Below are 21577 nucleotides of genomic sequence, written 5' to 3'. Positions count from 1 at the left end.
GTCCTAACTCCGTGTCTCAACTCATCTGCAAACTTATGCACATCATTTGAATGTAAGGTTGAGCTTTGGAATATTAACCTCCATTAAAATATTGGTCTATATTGAGACCCATTTATATTCATGTTTATGCAAAAACCTAAAATTGCATTTTGAAATCAATGGGTGTTTATTTGGATGTAAATGCAGATAAATAATTTATTTAGCCGAGACTAATCTGTTAATTTTATTTTTGTCCAAATAAGATGTCTAATATTTTAATATGGAGTTGTCCAGTCTGTGATCTACAGGCTGCATGTAGCCTTGGCTAGCTAGTAACACAGCCCCACAAAATTGCAAATTTTTAACATGGTTATTTATGCAAATAGCTATATTACACATTTTATATTGTGTCCAGAGATGATCCCTCTTCATTAAATGCCGCCCGGGTAAGCCAAAAGATTGGATACCCATGTTTTAATATAACAATTGTAAGGGACCTTGTAGATCTTCTAGTTCATCTCCCTGCTCAAGCAAGAAACCCCAAAGCATTTGAGTCAAGCATTTGTTCAATCTCTTAAAAACCTCCAGTGTTGGAGCACCACAACTTCTAGAGACAAGTCATTTATTTGACCGATTAACAGGAAATTTCTCCTTAGTTCTAAGTTGCTTCTTTCCTTGATTAGTTTCCATCCATTGTTTCTTATTCTGCCTTCCGGTGCTTTGTTGCAAGTATAAGGCAATTATTGTTAATTAAAATTACAGTAATGCTAAAATATTTATTAGATCAACTTTCTGCACTTTCGAAAAAAAACTGTAAACAAAGGGCTCCACAAACACATTAACTTCAGGCTTGTGAAAATAGCTAAGTCAATAACTTTCTAGAACTGTAGGAGGGTGGGTTCCATACATAATGTTGGGGCAATTATATACCACAAGATAAAGCTGTGAAATAGACTAAGACAGTAATGGCGAACCTATGGCAAGGGTACCACAGGTGGCACACGAAGCCATATCTGCTGGCATGCAAGCTGTTGCCCTAGATTAGCTCTAATGTGCATATGTGTGCCTGGTCCCCTGATTTTTGGCTCACACAGACGCTCTGGGAGGGCGTTTTTAGCTCCCAGAGAGCCTCCAGGGGAAAGGAAGAGGGAGTTTTTACCCTCTCCTAGCTCCAGGAAAGACTGGAGCCTGGGGAAGGCAAAACACGAGCCTACTGAGCCCACCAGAAGTTGGGAAACAGGCCTTCAGGGGGTGTGGGAAGCTGTTTTCACCCTCCCAAGGCATTGAATTATGGGTGTGGGCACTCACACAAAAAGCACACGCCCACTCTTTATCTGCACCCAAGGAAAAAAAGGTTCACCATCACTGGGCTAAGGGATACACAGACTATTTCCTTTGGAAGTAAAATTGTTTTGGTAATATATTTATAATTAATGTATCTGTAATTATTGTTCTATTATGTTAGTATTGTTAAAAAAATTACGAAGGGCCATTTACAATTGTAAATTGCTCTGATAAAATTATTGAATAAAATTCTGCTAATTCTGGTAAAGACAGTAGTTTTTTAAAAGTCAGTGTTCATTTTTGGAGAAACACAATATAGCATCCTTAACATGTCCATGTTTTTGTAAATTGTTAATATTCTATTGTATAGATGATCAAACCTTCATTTTCACAGAAAGCTCTATGTTGATTCACTGACTGGTAAAATTGTGCACCATCCAGAACCTGTAGTTTGAGATGATATTGTATCATAAATAAACCATTAATAGTGTAGACATTGCTTATTGGGCTAGTTAAATGAGCTGCGGTGGCATAGAGTGCAGTACTGAGGCTACTTCTGCTGATCACCAGTTACCAGCAGTTTGGCAGATTGAATCTCTCACCAGGCTCAAAGTTGACTCAGCCTTCCATCTTTCCAAGGTCAGTAAAATGACCCAGATTGTTGGGGGCAATATAAATTGCTTAGAGAGGGCTGTAAAGCACTATGAAGCAGTATATAACTCTAAGTGCTGTTGCTATATCCTTATATCTAAATTATGTAAAATGAATGTAGTCACTATGTTCAGTATATCATAAGTTTATACAGAAAGAAAATTAAGATGCAAGTTTTAAAATCCTTTAAAAACCATCTGTGGGTTACAGATTGAACTGGTATTACTACCTTCAACATTTGTAAATAGTTAAGATTGCATTTTATTAAAATTTGTATCACTTTTTAAAATTTGTATCACTTTTTAAAATTTCTGTGCCCTTTTCTCTTGAGATTAGAGTTGCATAGGTGTATATTCAGTTAATAGTATGTTCCTTAATTCTCCTAAGCATGTCATTTATATTAAAGTTGCATTGAATTCAAATAATTCAATCCCAATTAAATGAATGGCAGACAGTGATAACTCCTATTAAACTGAAAGTAGATAGCAATATAGTGAAGGAAAAGATGCATGTGAATGAGACCCTTGAATACTATACTCTGAGTGGGTTATTAATCCTGTTGAAACCTGATACCCTTAGATGCTGGGTTAATAGTGGTTAGCAAAAAGACTTAGAATTCCTGGTTATTGAAAAGAACATGTCAGAGGAGCATGGTGACATACTTCTTTAGTTTGTAGTGTATGTAGTTTAGTTGTAGTGTATCAGATAAGGAGAGACTAATTGTGGGAAATTCAAAAACTAGATAAGGAAAATTTTCTCATTGATCTATAAACCACCAAAGAACTCATTCAAGTTAAGAAAACAGTTAAAAGTCTTTTGTCTTTTTAGGCTTTAGTAACAATTCCTATTAGTAAATCACATTTGCACTAAATTTATTTTTATTTATTTAATTGGATTTGTATGCCGCCCCTCTCCGAGGACTCGGGGCGGCTCACAGCATGTACAGAAAAACAAGAATAATAGCAATCCAATTAACACATTAAAAAACAGTCTTTAAAATTCTAATTAAAAAGAAAAACCATCAGTATTGATGGTAGACGGTAATGTGTTTTCACTGTAGCCTCACAGAATTTGTTTACTGTATTAATAATAGTACATATTATCTCATATTCACTTTGTGATCAATACTTGTTCCAAAATATTTTTAACCAGTAACGTTACCAACTTATCTGATATGGGTATTTCCCATCTATATCTGCATTTGATTTTTGTTTGCTAAGTGAAGAAACTTCTATTGTTAAATTTCATTCTATTATTTTCAGCTTTTCTCCCTAAGCGATCAAGGTACTTTTTTCCTTGGATGTTGGTTATACCATCAAAATATGTATTAGTGCAAATTCAATGAGCATTCCATCTGCCTCTTCATCAAAGTCATTAATAAAAACCTTTAACAACAGAGACTGATCTCTTCATTTCTGTCTCTAATTAGAAGAACCAATGATGAGCACTCTTTGGACATGTTTTTAAGCCAGCTATGTATCCACCTAATCATGCCAATCCACATTTGACAAGATTGTTAAAAGCCCATATTGTTACTGGCTGTTTGTCATTTATTTATTTATTATTTGGATTTGTATGCCGCCCCTCTCCGAAAACTCGGAGTCATGTCCTATAGTGATGTCAAGAAACATTGTGCCCATTGCATTCCTGCTGTCTATTAAGGAAACTGCTTCTGTGATTGAAAGCACCAGAATAGAAACCAGGAGATGTGAATGCTTAGCTTGTCTTAGGAGCAAAACTAACTGGCTGAGGTTAGGTCAGCGATGGCAAACCTTTTTGGCACTGAGTGCCCAAACTGGAATGCACATACACGCACATGCACACTGGCCAGTTGGTCTTTGCATGAGCTGGAGCGTTGGAAACCCGAAGACCAGCACTCTGGCGTGTGTGAAGAACAGCTGGTGATGGTGCGTGTGCCTGCAGGGAGGTCTTTGTGTGCCACTTTTTGCATGCATGCCACAGGTTCACCATCAAAGCCTTAAGCCAATCAATTGCTGAGTCCTAGGAAGAAGACAGTGGCAAATCACGTTTGAAAATCTTGCCAAAAATACGCCAGATTGGCAGTCACCAGAAGTCAACAATGACTTGAAAGCACATGTGTACACACACAAACACACACACGCACAGGAAAATTACTCAAAATAAATTTATAAATAAATCTGGCACAATTAGTTCTCAGCAAAACTGCTGAATCCTGTTATTACTGCAGTACTTTCAAGGTATATATTCTGGATTTTCTCCATATATTGGGGTTTTAAGCTAACTATTTTCTCCTTTGCTCCAAGTACTTCTCCCCTTCCCACTTTATTTTTCAAAGTCTGGGAAGTTGGCTCTCTTGATTCTTAGGCACTTTGTCAGTTGCAGAATTTCTCAAAGATAATTTAAGAGTTCGGCCAAGCTATCAGACACCAGTACATTAAGGTACAATTCATTTCATCTCAAAGAGGTAAATTTACCAAAATAATTTCAAAGTCTTAGCTTTTTAAAAAATAAATAAAAATATTTTCAGGAGACTGAACTTTTTTATGCCCTTAATAGGGGAGAAATATCCCAAGTTTTCATTCTGCTCTCCCCAATTTCTTTGTAAAACAGACATACAGCTTAAATCTGACTTTCTCTGTCAGTACTCTGCAGGCTTGCTTAATTGAGTAGATATTTCAATTATTCTTTTGCACATATCTGAATAATCAGTTCTGTTTCACATATAGAAAAATACAGAATAATCAAATCCAATCTTCACATCAAAGAAGTATGCTAAGAAAAAGCTGCCTGAATGCTATAAACAAAAAACTTATTCAGAAACTATAATCCAGTATTGTACTGTTTATTTTGAAAGCCAATTAATTGATCATTTTAATCTGGCATAGATTAAATGATGTATTCTGAAAATACTCTATGTCCTATGCTACTGATATTTGGTCTATCTCCAAGGGTGGAATATTCCCTGTGTATCAGGGTGGATAAAAATTGATGATTTTAAACAAATATTTTTTTAAAAAAAATTAAATTGGATTTTTATTTTTATTTCTGAAATTTAATTTGCTATTTTTTCTAATTGGGGAAGGCTCTTGGTGATGGCAAGAAGCATTAAGGATTTAATTTTAAACTCTCATCAGTTTTCTTCCTAAATTGTAATGGAAACTTTGCTTTTCTTTCCTGTTCAGCCAAAGACAGGACTTGCAGCTTTATAATCTCCTGTTTTACAGAGTTGGCTAATTGCTTTGATTTGAACATATTAAATAGAGTCATTTTGGAAGACTGCTCTGTGGAGCCCATTCTGGTCTGAGTCTTGGACATCAATTGTAGATTCTTGGTTGGTTTCCTGATTATAGTCGCTAGTATAAATTCTGTAGAGGTTTTTCTACCTCCCTTCCCCTCCTCTTTAGTCTGATCTGTAGATAAATGTTTTCTCCTGGTAAAAACTGGCAAGAAGACACGGCAGTTAAATAATAATTTATCTATTATGATTAAATTATGTCAGAAATTGTATAAGGAGGAAAAATCTGCAAAGTACATTTTTACTTGTTGCACTGAAAAATAATCTCATTAGTGCAATTCTTTAGTACATTTACAATTGATGTAATGATGTGTTAGAATAAAAACTTTAAAATTCCCAGAGAACAGTATTCTACAAGAGGAGGAAAACAGCGAGCAGGTTTTTAATAGGATCAGAAGCTATCTCTAAAGAGGGTGGGAACCTTATTTTATTTATTTATTTGTAAAATTTATTAGTCAGCCATCTTACTCAAAGAAACTGGGTAGCTTATTGGATAATTATTAATTTTAATCATTTAATTATTGTGGTGGATGTATACTAAATTGGGGTCTAGATATGAACTATAATTACAGGGAATGTCTTGCAACATTGATTATATTACTAGTACAGTGATCCCCCGATTATCGCGAGGGTTCCGTTCCAAGACCCCTCGCGATAATCGATATTTCGGGATGTAGTGGTGCGGAAGTAAAAACACCATCTGCGCATGCGCGCCCCTTTTTCCATGGCCGCACATGCGCAGATGGTGGAGTTTGCGTGTGGGCGCCGGGGAAGACCCAGGGAAGGTTCCTTCGGCCGCCCAACAGCTGATCTGCTCCGCAGCGCGGCAGCAGCAAGGAGCCGAAGATGGGGTTTCCCCATTGCCCGAGCAACGGGGAAACCCCATCTTTGGCTCCTCGCTGCTGCCGCGCTGCGGAGCAGATCAGCTGTTGGGCGGCCGAAGGAACCTTCCCTGGGTCTTCCCGCCGCCCAGGCAAAGGGGAAACCCCAAGATCGCTTGCCGCTTGCCCGTTCGCCCGGCTGCTCGCTTGCAGCGCGGCAGCAGCGAGGAGCCGAAGATGGGGTTGATCAGCTGGTGGGCGGCCGAAGGAACATTCCCTGGGTGCCACCCGCCGCTCGAGAGCAAGAGGGGGAGAGATAGAGAAAGAGAGAGAAAGAAAGAGATGAGAGAGGGAGGAAGAGAGTGTGAGAGAGGAAGAAGCAAGATAGAGAAAGAGAGAGAGAAAGATGAGAAAGGAAGGGAGTGACGTCATCAGGTGGAAAAATCGCTATATAGCGTTTCGCAATGATCGGGATCGCGAAACTCGGGGGATCACTGTACAGTGATAATGAAATTAGTGATCCAATAAGAGATTTTCTTCTTTTAGTTCATTTCAAAGTTACCTACACAAATTATAGCTTGCCTTGGCATCCAAATGAATGTTGATTTGATATAATTTGATTTAATGATTTGATGTGCAAGTGCAGAAACTATGACTTACGAATTTAGTTAAGATGGTTTGGAGCACAACATCAGAGAAGGACTTGGCCATGCTCATCGACAGCCAGCTGAAAAAGAGGCAACATTGTGAGACATCTGCGAATATAGTTCTGGGGTGTGCCAGAATACCCCTCTGTTCATATGGAATACAGTGGTACCTCTACTTACGAACTTAATTCGTTCCATGACCAGGTTCTTAACTAGAACAGATTGTAAGAAGAAGCAATATTTCCCATAGGAATCAATGTAAAAGCAAATAATGCATGCGATTGGGGAAACCACAGGGAGGGTGGAGGCCCTGTTTCCTCCCAGGAGATTCCTAGAGAGACCCCTTGGAGGCTTCTCCATGCCTTTTCCAGTTACAGCTTCGGAGGCTCGGGTTTGTAAGTGAAAAATGGTTCTTGAGAAGAGGCAAAAAAAATCTTGAACACCCGGTTCTTATCTAGAAAACTTTGTAAGTAGAAGCGTGTGTAGGTAGAACCACCACTGTATTGTTAATGATTCTGGTCACCACATTTCCAAACAGATATTGTTAGATTAATATAGGTTCAGAAGGCAGAATTTAATTCAGAAAGTTGAGAATAAGCCCTATTGTGGGGACAATTTGAAGGAATTTGGGATGTTTAATCTAAAGAAAAGAAGGAGAGACATGCTATTTGTGTTCAGCAATATAAAAGGGACTCCTAGAAAAGATAGTGAGAACCTAGTTTCCATCGCCATATAATAATAATAATTTATTACATTTTTATGCCGCCCCTCTCCGAAGACTAATACCAGAAATATTGGTCATAAGTTACAGCTATAAAGTTTTAAATGCAAGAAAAAAGTTAGTGCTAAATAAGGTATTGGACAGGCACTGGAAAAGTCGATCTGTGTTACTGGTAGATTCTACACTTCTGGAGTGTTTATTTTTAAATACCTGGAGAGCCATCTCTCACATATAATTTAGTCCTCTCCCCCTCTCTAAATTGCACAAGGTTGAACTAGTTGAATCTATTCCAACTTTCAGTTCTTTCATTTAGAGATTGTGCATCTGCATTGTTACCCTTTTTTGAAAATTCTTAATGCATTGGTTATTGGTTATTTTTTCTTCAGTACTAGTTTGTATAGCATTTATTTTTGCTTCATTGTTTTATCATACAACTATAGAATAAATATAAATTCTTATTCAAATTTCCAAATATTTTCTCCAACATTCCTTCATGTCAATTTCATCCCAGATCATTTTATAACCTTAACATTCCAATAATTCCAAGAGTGTCATTATCCCTCTTCACTCATTTCTGAAACAATTTCATATTTCTATTAAAATCATTCTGTTTCATTTGCCTTTAATCTATTTGTCTTTAATTTAATTTGTCTTTAATCAATTTAATCAATTTGTCTTTAATTGTCATTAATCTTAACTGTTCCTTTGATTACATTCTTTTCAATTATGCAGCAGTCATTCTTGTTACATGCACAACATTCCATTCCTCTTCCATTTCATGCTTCCTTCAAGGAGTCTTTATCTTTTCTCCACTTAACTTTTAGATATGCCCTTACTGTAAACAAGAACTCATGAAACAGATCACCCCCTTGTTTGTTGTAGGCTCCCCAAATGGCCCAGTCACATCTTTGCTTTTTCATCTTTATCCATTCGTGTCCCATGACAGAATCATTATTTCCTTTGGTTACAATTGTTCAGAATAGTCCCCCAAACTCATCTCAGCTTCTCCCATCAAGACCTTTACACTGAAGTATAATATGTAGTTACTACCAATCTATTCATTCTATTTTCATTTATGCCATAACATCCTAAATAACAATTCCTACTTCCTGACCTATATTACAGTTCTAATACTAATGATTCATAATATTAATAATTCATTATTATACTATAGGTAATTCTCAAGTTATGACCACAATTGAACCCAAAATTTATGTTGCTAAAAAAGTGAAACATTTGTTAAGTGAGTTTTGCCCCATTTTACAATTTTTCCTGCCACAATCGTTAAGTGAATCATTGCATTTGCATATACTAATCATTGCATTTGCATGTACTAATCAACTACACATCGTAAGATCAAATTGGCTTTGTTGATATTAGTTATAATCTTCCTTCTCTTAGTTTCCCAGACATGTATTTTTCATTCCATTTCTTAACTCATGTTCTGTCATATAACTCCTTACCAGATAGCTTTGATAAAGAAGAGACATATTTAATTTTACATATAGTTATGGCTGCAAGAATTTTGTATGCACAAAACTGGAAATTGAATAGGGTATCAACTCAAAGGGAAGTTTCGAGGAAAATTATAGACTGCAGAATTGAATAGACTGACTTTGAAAATGAAAGATAAACAGGACTCTGATTATTATAAAATTTGGGGAAAATTTTATGACTGGGTGGAAAATTAAAAGCTAAATAAATATTATACTTAGTTATCTTGGGGAAAGATGAGATATGAAAATTGAATATTATTAGCCAGATGGCAAGATAAGAATTGGTGGTAGCACTATATTATGACGTGACACAAATTCATTTATTAATAAGAATTTAAACATATAGAATTTTCTAATATGGTTTATGTGACATATGATAAGAAATACTTTTGTTTTCTTTTAGATATATATAGAACCTCTTGTAATTATTAGATAAGTTGATATTGAATTAATTAATTAAATGTAGAAATGAAAGTTTGAATTAAGATGGGTACAATATAGAATTTGATATTGTTTATACTGAAGTAATGTAATTTTTCAATGTAAGCTGGGAAAAAGATTGTTGTTTTTTGAGGTTTCCCTTATTTTGATAATACTGTATTACATAATTTTATAGAATGTTTTTTTATAATGGAAGAAAAAAGCCTCCGCTGAATGATTAATAGAAAAAGAAAAAGGAAATTTTTATATATGTTTTACTTTAAGCATGGTTTTAATGTTTGTACTTATGTATTGTTTTTTATTCTATGTTGGAGAAAAATAAAATTTCTGTTTGGAAAAAAAAACCTTACAATTTAATTTACACTGTTTTGTATACACTAGATCAATCTATAGACATTTGTCTCCTTCACTCTTCATGATAGGCTCAATGAAGGTTTTCCCATAATGTTTTTTTGTAAGATGGAGTTGATTGCCAGCTTTAGTTGAAGCTGTATCACATTTATCACATGTAGTTTTTCCTGCCTAACAATAAGAACAGGAGTTGTCAGTATGGCCACATGCATTGGCCAAAATGACACTTGGGCAACCAGAGCTCAATTTTAAAAATAGCAAGTTTTATCATAAACTAGGCTATCAGAGTTTATTGTTTGATGGAAGGTTTCAGTTAAAAATCCACATCAAGAGTAAAAGATAATTTTAATATTTTTAATTACTAGACCCTTCAAATCTTAGCATCACTCCTAGTTGATTTTTTGTTGCAACCTTTTTGGCAAAACCTATGCCACAGTTATTGTTTCATACATTACTTTTATGCTACTTGTATAATTTATGCTAGTTCTTGTCTTTGATAAAGGATATAACATAGAAAATACTCTTAAGCAAGATTAGAAAAATCATCAGAGACAACTTCTGGAAATAAAAAGTGATTATCCCTTCTCACCTTGCATCATGACTGATTTACTCAGTAGGTCCTCTGATCTTCCAAGGAGTCTTTTTGAGAAGATCCAGCGGTTGCCAAGGGAGGAGCAGGACAGGGAGCCCAGTTCTACCAATTACTTTGTATAAAGGCTTTTTGTAGGAAATAAATGCAGTTGATTTTACTTGAATTTACTCCTAAATAAATGCAAAGTGTATTCTTTTTGTAGTGTTAAATCTAATTGTGTGTAGAACTGCATAATTTAATATCAAAAGCAGTCCTCGCTTAACTTCAACTGAGACTGGAATCATTAAATGAAACGTGACTATTTGCATTACTATGGTCAAGCAGTGGTCTTTAAGTGTATGGTTCATTAAGCAGACTGTAGTCCCAGGATGCCTCTGGCAGAGGGAGACTCTAGGATGCTCAGTAGCTAAAAATCTTTCCCACTGAAATCCTAAGGGAGAGACACTCCTGCAGCCTGTGCCAACTCCTCCCTCCACCCCCTCCGTCACCCAGTGTTCTTTATGTAACTCTGCTGCCTCACTGCTGGAGCTGAAACAATTGCTTAGATTTTGTCTATCTCTCATCTCTACTGGTTGGTTTAAAAAACTGCCTATCAAAGGACACCAGCTCTTTTCCATCACAGAAGGAAATTCCTTCCATGAGGTGCAGAAAGTGGGCTTAAATCATTCAAAAGAATATCGGTTCTTCTACAGGTGTGAAAAGGAATGTTTTTGGTGGGGTGCAGGAATAGAGTCTGATCTTTAGGCGTTTGTTTTCTTTACCCTACTGAATGTGTTCAGCTTTTCTCAGCCAGCCTCCATAGACCAGAGGCACTCTATACAAGTGGTAGAGAAGATTGTAAATGGAATCATATGATTGCAGGGTGCTTGCTTACCATCTTAACTATGAACAGGTTGCTAAGCACTCAGATAACACTCATGTGACTTGGAGAAAAAGGTGGCACCACCTTTTACAATAGCCTATAAAGCATCCTTTCGTACATGTTTGAACATCATTAAACAATCAGTCATAAATTCACAATTATTTCTATGTAAATGAAGAAGTTCCAATATAACATAAAATGATAACTAATAAATATATGTTTATTGTTTTATTAATACATATTCTTTATGAATGATGATGATAATAATTACAGATAACTAAATGACCATGGAATCTGGTGCAGAGAACCAACAGAGTGGAGATGCAGCTGTTACAGAGGCAGAAAATCAACAGATGACTGTTCAGGCACAACCACAAATTGCAACATTAGCCCAGGTACAGATTTGTACAGACTGATTTATTTTCCATCTGTGGGATCTGCAATATTTTGGGTTTAGTGAACTAATTGGAAATTTTGAGATATTTTTGTGGCATTTTCAAAGAAGACTCGTGGTGGGGCACACATTTACAAAATTACTGCCATAGTAAATATATTTTATATATCTTTTTTAGAATCAGTGAAAAATAGTATCAGCTGTTCAAGATGTTTTAAAAAATATTTAAAACAATTTATAGTAATAAGTCAATTTTAAAACTTAAAACTCTTAAAATAATAAAGTTCTTTTGGGAAGAGACTTAAGGATATTTTAAGGTAAAATATCCAACGTGACTATAAATCTGAGAATGTGTTAACTTATAATGCTTTATGCATCTGTGTGAAGCTTGAATGTACAAAATGCAATCTGCCAAACAATGTAGTCCCACCATAGTTTTATTCTTTTCCAGCTATGTAGACATATTTTAGATTAAAGTTGTCATCATTTTAAGGGTTCGCTTTGATGCTAAGAGGTAGTTTTGGAAATTAAAATAAGCATGGAGGTTGGCAATTTGCTTTACAGAATACAGTAGTACCTCTATTTAAGAACGCCTCTACTTAAGAACTTTTCTAGATAAGAACCGGGTGTTCAAGATTTTATTATTTATTTATTTATTTATTATTTATTATTTAGATTTGTATGCCGCCCCTCTCCGCAGACTCATGTTAAGAACCTGAGCCCAGAAAAATTTCCCAGGAAATTTTAGAGCGGCACGAAGGCCCAGCCAGTTTTCTGCCATTCCCCCTTTAATCCTGGCCATCTCGGGATTTTCTGGGCTGCTAGAGAAGCCTTTCAGTTGCGCTTAAGGAGGCTTTGGCAGCCCAGAGCTAACAGAGCATTTTCCTTTCTCTGGGTGCTTGGAGAGGGAATAAACCCTTTCGCTGTGGTGACTCCCTTGCATTGCCTCCCATACAACTGATGCAAGGTTGCCTCCTGGAGCGTCTGGGCATGGAAAAGGGGGCGCTTTGCCCTGACCGAATCAACTCGGCTTCAGCCAAACTGAGGAATCACCACAGTGAAGGAAAGGCGCCACCTACAAAGCGAGTGAGCGAGAGAAGAGGGGAGCCCTTCAGCATGGGAAAGAAGAGGAAGCAGTAGCAGCAGCAGCAGCAAACTTTTGGTCAAAGGAATGGGAGGTTCCCCCCTCTCGCCCGCCTGGGTTTCTCTCTTTGGCGCAGTGCATGGGAGGCAGCCTCGCACAGGGTGTATGGGAGGCGCGTGCTTCTCCTCGTCGCCTCAGAGTCCCTCTTTTTTTTTTAAGCCTTAAAGTTTTGGATTTTTTTGATTCCCCTCACCTCACCTTCTTCCTTCAGCAGCGACTGTCCTCTTCCTCTTCTTCCTCCTCCTCCCACCCAAATTCTGAGTTTTTATTTCTTTCCTAATGGGTTTCCACATTATTTGCTTTTACTTTGATTCCTATGGGAAAACTTGCTTCTACTTAAGAACGTTTCTACTTAAGAACCTGGTCGCGTAACGAATTAAGTTCTTAAGTAAAAGTTCCACTGTATAATGGATTTCAGGGATTTGAAAGTAAAATATTAACTGGTTGCAATTAGCTTGAAAGGTTAGTACCAAGTCTGCAGAAAGCAAGAGTATATTCATCTCCTTGCATATTTCTTTCTGAGGAATAACTAAAATTATGACTTCTGCTTCATAATGAACAATATGCATATTCATAATTCCTGTAGGACCCCATAGCATGTTACAAATAGGTAGTAATTTTTTGTATATAGTAATTTTCATAATTTTGTAGATCTAGCAACATAAAGTTAATGATATTAATTATAGGTAAGGAAAGCCAATATAAATGATAGTAGGTACATATTTCCAAAACCTTATCATTGCTCATTTTATCCAGGTCATTTGATTATTGCATCCAGATACTGTATATCTGCTTAACAAAGTCTAGCTGTATAACTAGAGTAGAATTGCTGACTCTCAGTGATACATTCAGTATCTCCGGGAATGCCTAGGTGCACACAAATATTTGCATGTCTACAAAAAACTTTTATGTAGACAAATTCAGTATAGAAAATGTTATTCCTGTTCTGAAGATAAATCAAGACTACTAAGCAGTACGAGGAAGCAAAAACCCGCGCCAAAACACATCCCCGTACGTGATTTTGCTACCTGTACAGGTGGAGGAAGCGTAATTGTGCTCGATCCCACACTCACATTCCAGAGATGTGGAGCTGAGCACAATTAAGCGTTCCAGCAGCAGCCCACTTCTGCTACTAAGAAGAGGAAACATAGCTGACTCCCTTCTTCCTCAGTGATATCATTACAGCTGATTTTAACAATGGAGAATTTTGAACTTAGCCATATATTGTTGATAGAAGCAAGGCTTGGTGGAAGACAGGCAGCTGGTGAGCTCTGGGAACCTGTGGCAAGGCACACAAGAGTCATTTAGGAGTTGCAAATGGTCTGCCAACTGGGGGTCTCCTATCCTTAAACTGAAATTAATGTTTTTAAAATAATGTGTCACTCTCTTTCATTAGGTATCCATGCCTGCAGCTCATGCAACATCTTCCACTCCCACTGTGACCTTAGTGCAATTGCCTAATGGACAGACAGTTCAGGTCCATGGTGTTATTCAAGCTGCACAGCCATCAGTTATTCAGTCTCCACAAGTCCAAACAGTTCAGGTAAATTGCTGTATATGAGCTACATTAGGTGGTATGCACCTATGATGTACCAATTTAATTTTATGAACATGAGTTCTAAAGAATGCCTTATGGCAGTGATGGCAAACCTATGGCACAGGTGCCACAGGTGGTACGCAGAGCCATACCTGCTGGCACTCGCTCTGTTGCCCTAGCTCCACTCCAACATGCATGTGTGTGTTGGCCAGCTGATTTTTTGGCTCGCACAGAAGCTCTGGGAGGGCGTTTTTGGCTTCTAGAGAGTCTCTGGGGGGATGGGAGAGAGCATTTTTACCCTCCCTCGGCTCCAGAGAAGCCCTTTGGAACCTGGGAAGCCTACTGGGCCCACCAGAAGTTGGGAAACAGGGCGTTTCCAGTCTCCAAAGAGCCTCCAGGGAGTGGGGAATGCTGTTTTCGCCCTCCCCAGTCATTGAATTATGGGTGTGGGCTCTTGTGCGTATGTGATAGTGTGTGCAAATTTTGATTAAATTTGAATTGTGACTTTCCTGGTATAATATATACTGTACGCACTGTTTAGGGCAAAATGTTACTTCAGAATGTGCTCAGATGGGACTTGGAAGCTTCATCACTAAAATGGTTTCTCTCAAAGTTTCTCTCAATAAAGTTTTTTTTCTGATTCATGTTTTAAAAACTAAGAACAAGATTGTGTCACATAATTTAAAAATTTAAAATTCACATAAAACGTTCATTGGAGGAAATAACAGGTTGAAAGTATTTATGATAAAATATGAAGTCCATCAAAAGAAGGTAGTCCTTGAGTTACGAGTGTAATGGAACCTCCCCATTCCTTTCGTAACCCGAGGATTTGTGGGAGTGAATCTAGTACTTTGAACACGATCACTCCCTCCTTTTACCCCCACATTCGCTAATCATTAAGTGTACATGAGGTATTTCAGGGTGGGGAAGGCAGTGGGGTGGGGATAATGATGAAACAGGCCACCTGCTTGAGACCACCCAAGGCCTCCCCTGACCCACTGAAATACCTCATGCTCCCCACAATTGCTTTTCCACCCCCACCCACCCCATCCTGCCATGTCAGGTCATTTATCTTGTGAAAATCTGTCTCCCCTCCATTGTCTCTGTTTCTTCACCTGTGAGTGGCAAGAGCAGAGGGAGAGAAGGAAGAGCATGCCCTGCTTGGCTTCTCTGATCACTGAACCTGCCTGCCACTTCAGGAGCGGCAGGCAGCCTCAGTGAGTCTCCTCCAAAGACTTCCAGGCTCTGTGCATTAAAGCCCCACCTTAGCATGCAATCACTTTTCCTGTGGAGACTTGAACCTCCCGCAAGATATCAAGCACCCATTATCTGCAAAGGTACATGGAGACAATGTATCCCAGAAGTTTCTAGTCTTTGTCTGGGCAAAATGTGTTTGAGTGGGAGAATTGGAAATGGAGCAGAAAACTCCATTTTCAAGATTTTTGCTCCATTTCCAATCCCCCAGACCGCTCAAACACTTATTGCCCTGATAAAGACTGCAAACTTTATTGCATGGAAATTTTTAAAAGCTACATTTTTAAGCATCCTTTTTTCATGCAGACAAGGTTTCCATCCTCTGTCAGGTGACAAGTGTTTGAGCGGCCTGGGGGCAGTTTGAAATTAATTAATTGGATTTATATGCCACCCCTGGCTGACGGGACTGGAGAAGGCCGATTCTGTGGGCTCTGACCAGTCGTTGGGATACATGAGGCAGAAGATGGTCCCATAAATAACCTGGTTCTAAACCATGTAGGGCTTTATAGGTAACCACCAACACTTTGAATTGCGTTCAGAGGCCAACCGGTAGCCAATGCAACTCGTGGAGTGTTGGAGAAACGTGTTGGAGAGATGATAACTCATGTGACTGCATTTTGGATTACCTGCAGTCTCCAAACCTTTTTCAAAGGTAGCCCCGTGTAGAGAGCATTGCAGTAGTCGATCCTCGAGTTAATGAAGACATGAGTGACTATAAGGAGAGATTCCCTATCCAAATGAAGCCGCAGCTGGTGCACCAGGCGAACCTAGGCAAACGTCCCCCTCGCCACAGCTGATAAATGATGTTCCACGCTCAGGTGTGGATTGAAGAGCACACCCAAGTTGCGACCTTCTCTCAGGGGGTCGAAGATTCTCTCCCCCCCCCCCCAAGGATAATGGACGGACAGATGGACATGTCCTTAGGAGGCAACACCCACAGCCACTCCGTCTTATCGGGGTTGAGCTTGAGGCTGTTGGTAGCCATCCAAACCCTCACAGTCTCCAGGCACGTTACCTCTATTGCTTCACTGAGTTGGCACAGGGTAGAAATTTACAGCTGAATATCATCAGCTAACTGGTGGTAACTCACCCCATGTTGGCGGATGATCTCATCCAGTGGTTTCATGTAGATATTAAACAGTAGAGGGGAGAGGATGGATCCCTGAGGCACCCCACAAGGGAGAAGCCTAAGAACCGACCTCTGACCCGACACTAACACCGACTGCGACTGACCGGATAGGTAGGAGGAAAACCACCGGAGAACAGTGTCCCCCCCCCTCCCAACCCCTCCAATTGGCACAGAAGGATACATGGTCGATGGTATTGAAAGCCGCTGAGAGCTCAAGAAGCACCAGGATAGAGAAATGTCCCTTATCCTGGGCCCACCAGTGATCATCCAACAGTGCGACAAAAGCAGTTAGCCGGGTCTGAAACCAGACTGCAGAGGGCCCAAATAATCAGCTTCATCCAAGGACTGCTGGAGCTGGAGCAACACAACCTTTAGGACAATAGTTACTTAGAACAGCTGGGTTCAGGGAAGACTTTTTAAGGAGGTGGCGCATAATTGCCTCTCTGCAGGGGAGCTGAAAAGGACCCCTCCCTCAAAGAAGCATTAACAATCTCCTGGACCCAGCCCCTTCTCACCTTCCCTGCTGGCCGAGATCAGCCAGCTGGGACACAGGTCCAATAAACAGGTGGCAGAGCTCACAGCTTCCATGGCCTTGTCCACTTCATTAGGCGTCACTGGGTCAAACCAGACTAGGACATGCCCCAGTCACCTCAACTGACTCATTGTTAGTCGACACTGCTTTCCAGTCGAAGTCCATGTCCGTCCAGATTTGAGTGACTTTGTCTGCGAAAAAGTTGTAAAGTCCTCGGCACTCGCCCTCCTGGTATTAAGGAGTGAGCGGGTCACCCTAAACAGGGCAGCTGGGCGAGATTCCGCAGACGCAATCAGTACAGAATGATATGAAGATCTTGACACCCTAATCGCTTCCAAAAAAGTCTTAACATGAGAACTTAATTTGGTTCAGATTTATCGTTCCTCCAACACTTCTCTAGACATCTCTTCTGAGTTCCTCAGTAAAATAAGGATAACTCCAGGGTCTACTACTACAGAGAGGTTGCATAGGCGCAATCCGACTCTGCCAAATTGTGTAGAAGTGAGTCCAGTATTTCCCCAAGCATCCTCTGAAAGGCCAATGGGTCCATTAGGTATCTGGGGCAGAACCACCTAATTGGTTCTACCTCCCTGCAGGGGAGGATTGGAGCCCCAAAGTCAAGCCGTAGCAGAATATGATCTGACCATGACAAGCGTGTGGTGACTAAACCCTTTAGATTCAGATTGTTGCTCAACTGCCCTGAGAGGAAAACCATGTGTGCCCCCCTTTGTGAGTTGGGCCCTGAACTACCTGGGTCAGGTACATGGTTGCCATGGAAGCCATGTACTCCTGCGCCAACCCAGAGGATTCACCGAGTGACGATAAAGTCCCCTAGGACTATCAGTCTGGGGAACTCAACCGCCATCCCAGCTACCTCCTCGAGTAGCGCAGGCAGGGCTGTTGACAGGCAGCTGGGAGGCAGATACATGAGCAACAAGCCCACCTGAACCGCTAGGTCCAACTTCACAAAGAGGAACTCATCCCGCAATCTCGGGAGCAGAGAGCCTGCGTAGGCTGAAGGTTTTCCAGTCAATAATAGCCATACCTCCCCCCTTTCCTGGCGTCACGGCCAATGCCACACCTGAAACCTGACTGGATAAATTTCCGAGAGAGGGACACCTCCCTCGGGGCCCAGCCAGGTCTCAGTTACACATGCCAGGTCAGCCTCCTCATCCAAAAGCAAGTCCTGGATGAGGCAAGCTTTATTATTAACCGACTTGGTGTTAAGCAGCAGCAGCCTGAGCACAGGGGCCGGACTTCGCCTGCAACCAGTACTACAGGTTGAGTCAGATGGTTCTAGGGGGGCAGAACAAGGGACCGCTTTCAAGAAGCAGATCCTCGTTCCCCATGAGCGGCCTGTCTCACATCTCCCACCATATCTGCCTCTTCCCAACATGACCAATATGCTCCAACCCTCTGCCACCCCAAATCTCTCCATTCCTCGTCAGGCCTGTCCATTCATTCCATGCATGCTCACCATTCATACTCCACATCCATTCCAAACATACATTATTAAAATCTTACTAATCCCAACCACCCTCTAAACCCAATTTAAAACTCAGTTACCCAGAGCCGTCCTCCAATCCCAATTAAAAACCCTAGTTTAAAAGAATTACCCTCAGCACCCACACCCACCCCTACCTTCTTCCCTAATTACCAAATATCCCCTCCCTCTCCCACATCCCACAATTCCCACAGTATAGCAAAGGGTTATGTTAAAAAATTCATGTAAGGCATAACATCAATGGGGCCCTTCACTGAAGGGAAAAGTCAGCAGAGTCTAAATAGAATTGCTCTATTTACAACTGCCCTAGGGTTGCTCAAACACTTGTGGCCCTAACGGAGACTGTAAACTTCGTCTTCCTGACGAAAACAGAGCCCCAGAGCAACGTGCGCTCCCTCCGAAGACTTCATTCTCAACAGCAAAAGTTTTTTGCAAAGATGGCAAAAGGCTTTGCAAACAGAGGGAAAGCTAAGGTATTTCAGGCCTTCCCTCCATTTCCAAAGCCTTTTACTGTAGCTCTCTCCCAGGCCTCCATTTGCAGAGAAAAGAGGCCTAAAGTACCATGAAATCATGTGAGATCAATAGTGTGAGTTTTCGCACTATTGATCAAGTGTAATCTTGTGGTACTTTAGGCCTCCATTCTCTCGTGCACACCAGGAAAGCAAAGGCTCACTAGATCTTCTCAAGGTGAGTATCCACAGGCCCAGTTCCTATGGAGACCTGGCATATTGGGGTGGGAGAGGAGGAATAGTAGGGTGAATGTTGCAAAGTGAAGAAGTACTGTGGTGCTGCAACATTCATAATTTCGGGACTTGTTTGTAAACACTAGGGTGGAAAGTTCACTAAGGGAATGCCTGTAACCCAAGGATTACCTGTAACCGTTTTAGTTCCTACTAAACAGTAATACAGTATATCTTTCTATTGTTAAAACTATATACATACTTCTGTCAATTGTATTTAACTAATTAAAGTATTACTATAACAAGAACAATTATTTTAAGAAAGAGACAATGTATTTATATTTGTGTGTGACTAGTTAGTTATTTAAAATAATATGTCGTAAGTGAGAAAATAGTTTTTATTTTGGGTTTAAAATAGAAGAGTTATATGCTTCTCCAAAATCCTGATGCTGAATTAGATAAATCTTAATTAATTTTGTGGAACTTTTCATTTTTAAAGATGTAAATAAGTGAAATATGCAAATAGTATAACTTAGATCTAAGCTATAACTACAACATCAGAAATAACTTTGTATCTCTCTATTTTGATCTGATATTAATATTTACCAGAATAGGATTTTAATAAATCTAAAATCTTACAAATATTTTTAAAGATTGGGCTACTTAAAGTGCAGCTTCATTGGAATTTTTTTTTCTTATGAGAATCAGTGATTACCAAAGAATCAGATTACTTAAACTAGTTTTAGGCAGTTAACATAAGAGATACTGTGTTTTTGTTTTAACTGATACATATCCCCCCAAAATACATTTTTCTTCATTTAAATAAAGATCACTGTTTTTTCTATTTTGCTTTCCTTAATTTTTGCTTTTCCATTAGTTTAAATAAATCATTATTTCCTGCTTAATACACAATCTCTATTTTCCTAATCCTGCAAGCATTCATACATAAGAGTTGATTTTATAATAGTATCTTGTTAATAATCTTTAAAATCATAAAATTGTTATGCTCTTATATCTAGATCTCCACTATTGCAGAAAGTGAAGATTCACAGGAATCTGTGGACAGTGTCACTGACTCCCAGAAACGAAGGGAAATTCTTTCTAGGCGACCTTCCTACAGGTATGAATATAATATTGTAATGCCTCCGTTCAATAGGTCAACACATGAAAAATTTGCTCCATGTTCCATCCTATTACTAGAATATAGTAACAGGCAAATCTGGAGTATGTATCATGACTGGGCAGCATGGGATATACAGTGTTCCCTCGATTTTCGGTTTTTCAAAAATATTAATTGAAAAATACTTTGCGGTTCCCCCCCCCCCCCATACCACGGTTTTTCCTGCCCGATGACGTCATATACCATCACCAAACCTTCGTCCACCTTTAATAAATATTTTTTTAAATAAACTTTAATAAAGAAACATGGTGAGTAATGATCTAAATGGTTGCTAAGGGAATTGGAAATTGCAATTTAGGGGTTTAAAGTGTTAAGGGATGGCTTGTGATACTGTTCATAGCCAAAAATAGTGTATTTACTTCCGCATCTCTACTTTGCGGAAATTCAACTTTCGCGGGCAGTCTCGGAACGCATCCCCCCGCAAAAATTGAGGGAAAACTGTAATTCAGGTGTAAGGTCTACCATTCAGCCGCCCCAAGCATACAAATCTAATAAATAAATAATAAATTCAGTTCTGTCTTACACAGCATTTATATGCTGCTAGGTCTCATGTGAGGAAAATACTATCATAGAATGACTGGTTAATCAGTTGTTTGCAAGCAAAGTGGGAAGACAAAAATTTGTAACATTCTTATTTAAAGGCATAGATTCATTCTTCTGTTTATTAATATGTATGTTGCTTTCTTTAGAGTAGTCTGCCATTTTGAGAAGTGATGATTAGGAATCTTGTTTGTGCATGAAACTGTTAGGACTATGTCCAAACAGTTGGGTTGGCAATATATAAACCAACAATGTATGTCTGTAGATTTAACCGTGTATAGCTTTAACTGTATGCTATTTCTGTTTGGTTGATTGTGTTGCAGGTTACCATAAGAGGGAGCTAGAAATTATGGTTCTCTGATATGCATTCTCTCTCTGATCATAGCTTACTCTCTCTGATATTTTCTTTCTGATATTCTCTCTGACATGTTTTGTTAGATATTCTGTTCTGTTTTGTAGCTAAATTGTGTTTAAGCTTGGTATCTTTGTTTATTGTTCATAACAAAGATAATTGGTAAGAAGACTTTGTAATTTGATATTTTTTGTACAGTGGTACTTCTA

At 39.1% G+C, this 21577-nt stretch overlaps 1 protein-coding gene across 3 annotated transcripts in view; it reads left to right on the top strand.

Moving 5' to 3' along the window:
* The window catches only part of CREB1 (cAMP responsive element binding protein 1), a 52989-nt gene that overhangs the window by 8716 nt on the left and 22696 nt on the right, over positions 1-21577 (top strand). For all 3 annotated transcript variants that reach the window (XM_070731969.1, XM_070731968.1, XM_070731970.1), the window contains exons 2-4: positions 11396-11517; positions 14057-14203; positions 20316-20416. In XM_070731969.1, the coding sequence (XP_070588070.1) occupies positions 11404-11517; positions 14057-14203; positions 20316-20416 (362 nt within the window). In that variant the 5' untranslated portion in view covers positions 11396-11403. The remainder of the gene's footprint in view (positions 1-11395; positions 11518-14056; positions 14204-20315; positions 20417-21577) is intronic.

This window comes from Erythrolamprus reginae, chromosome 1, assembly GCF_031021105.1.
Source record: "Erythrolamprus reginae isolate rEryReg1 chromosome 1, rEryReg1.hap1, whole genome shotgun sequence".
Taxonomy (NCBI): Eukaryota; Metazoa; Chordata; class Lepidosauria; order Squamata; family Dipsadidae; genus Erythrolamprus; species Erythrolamprus reginae.
The sequence above is the reverse complement of the archived record's forward strand: the minus strand, read 5'-3'. Positions and strand labels throughout refer to the sequence as shown.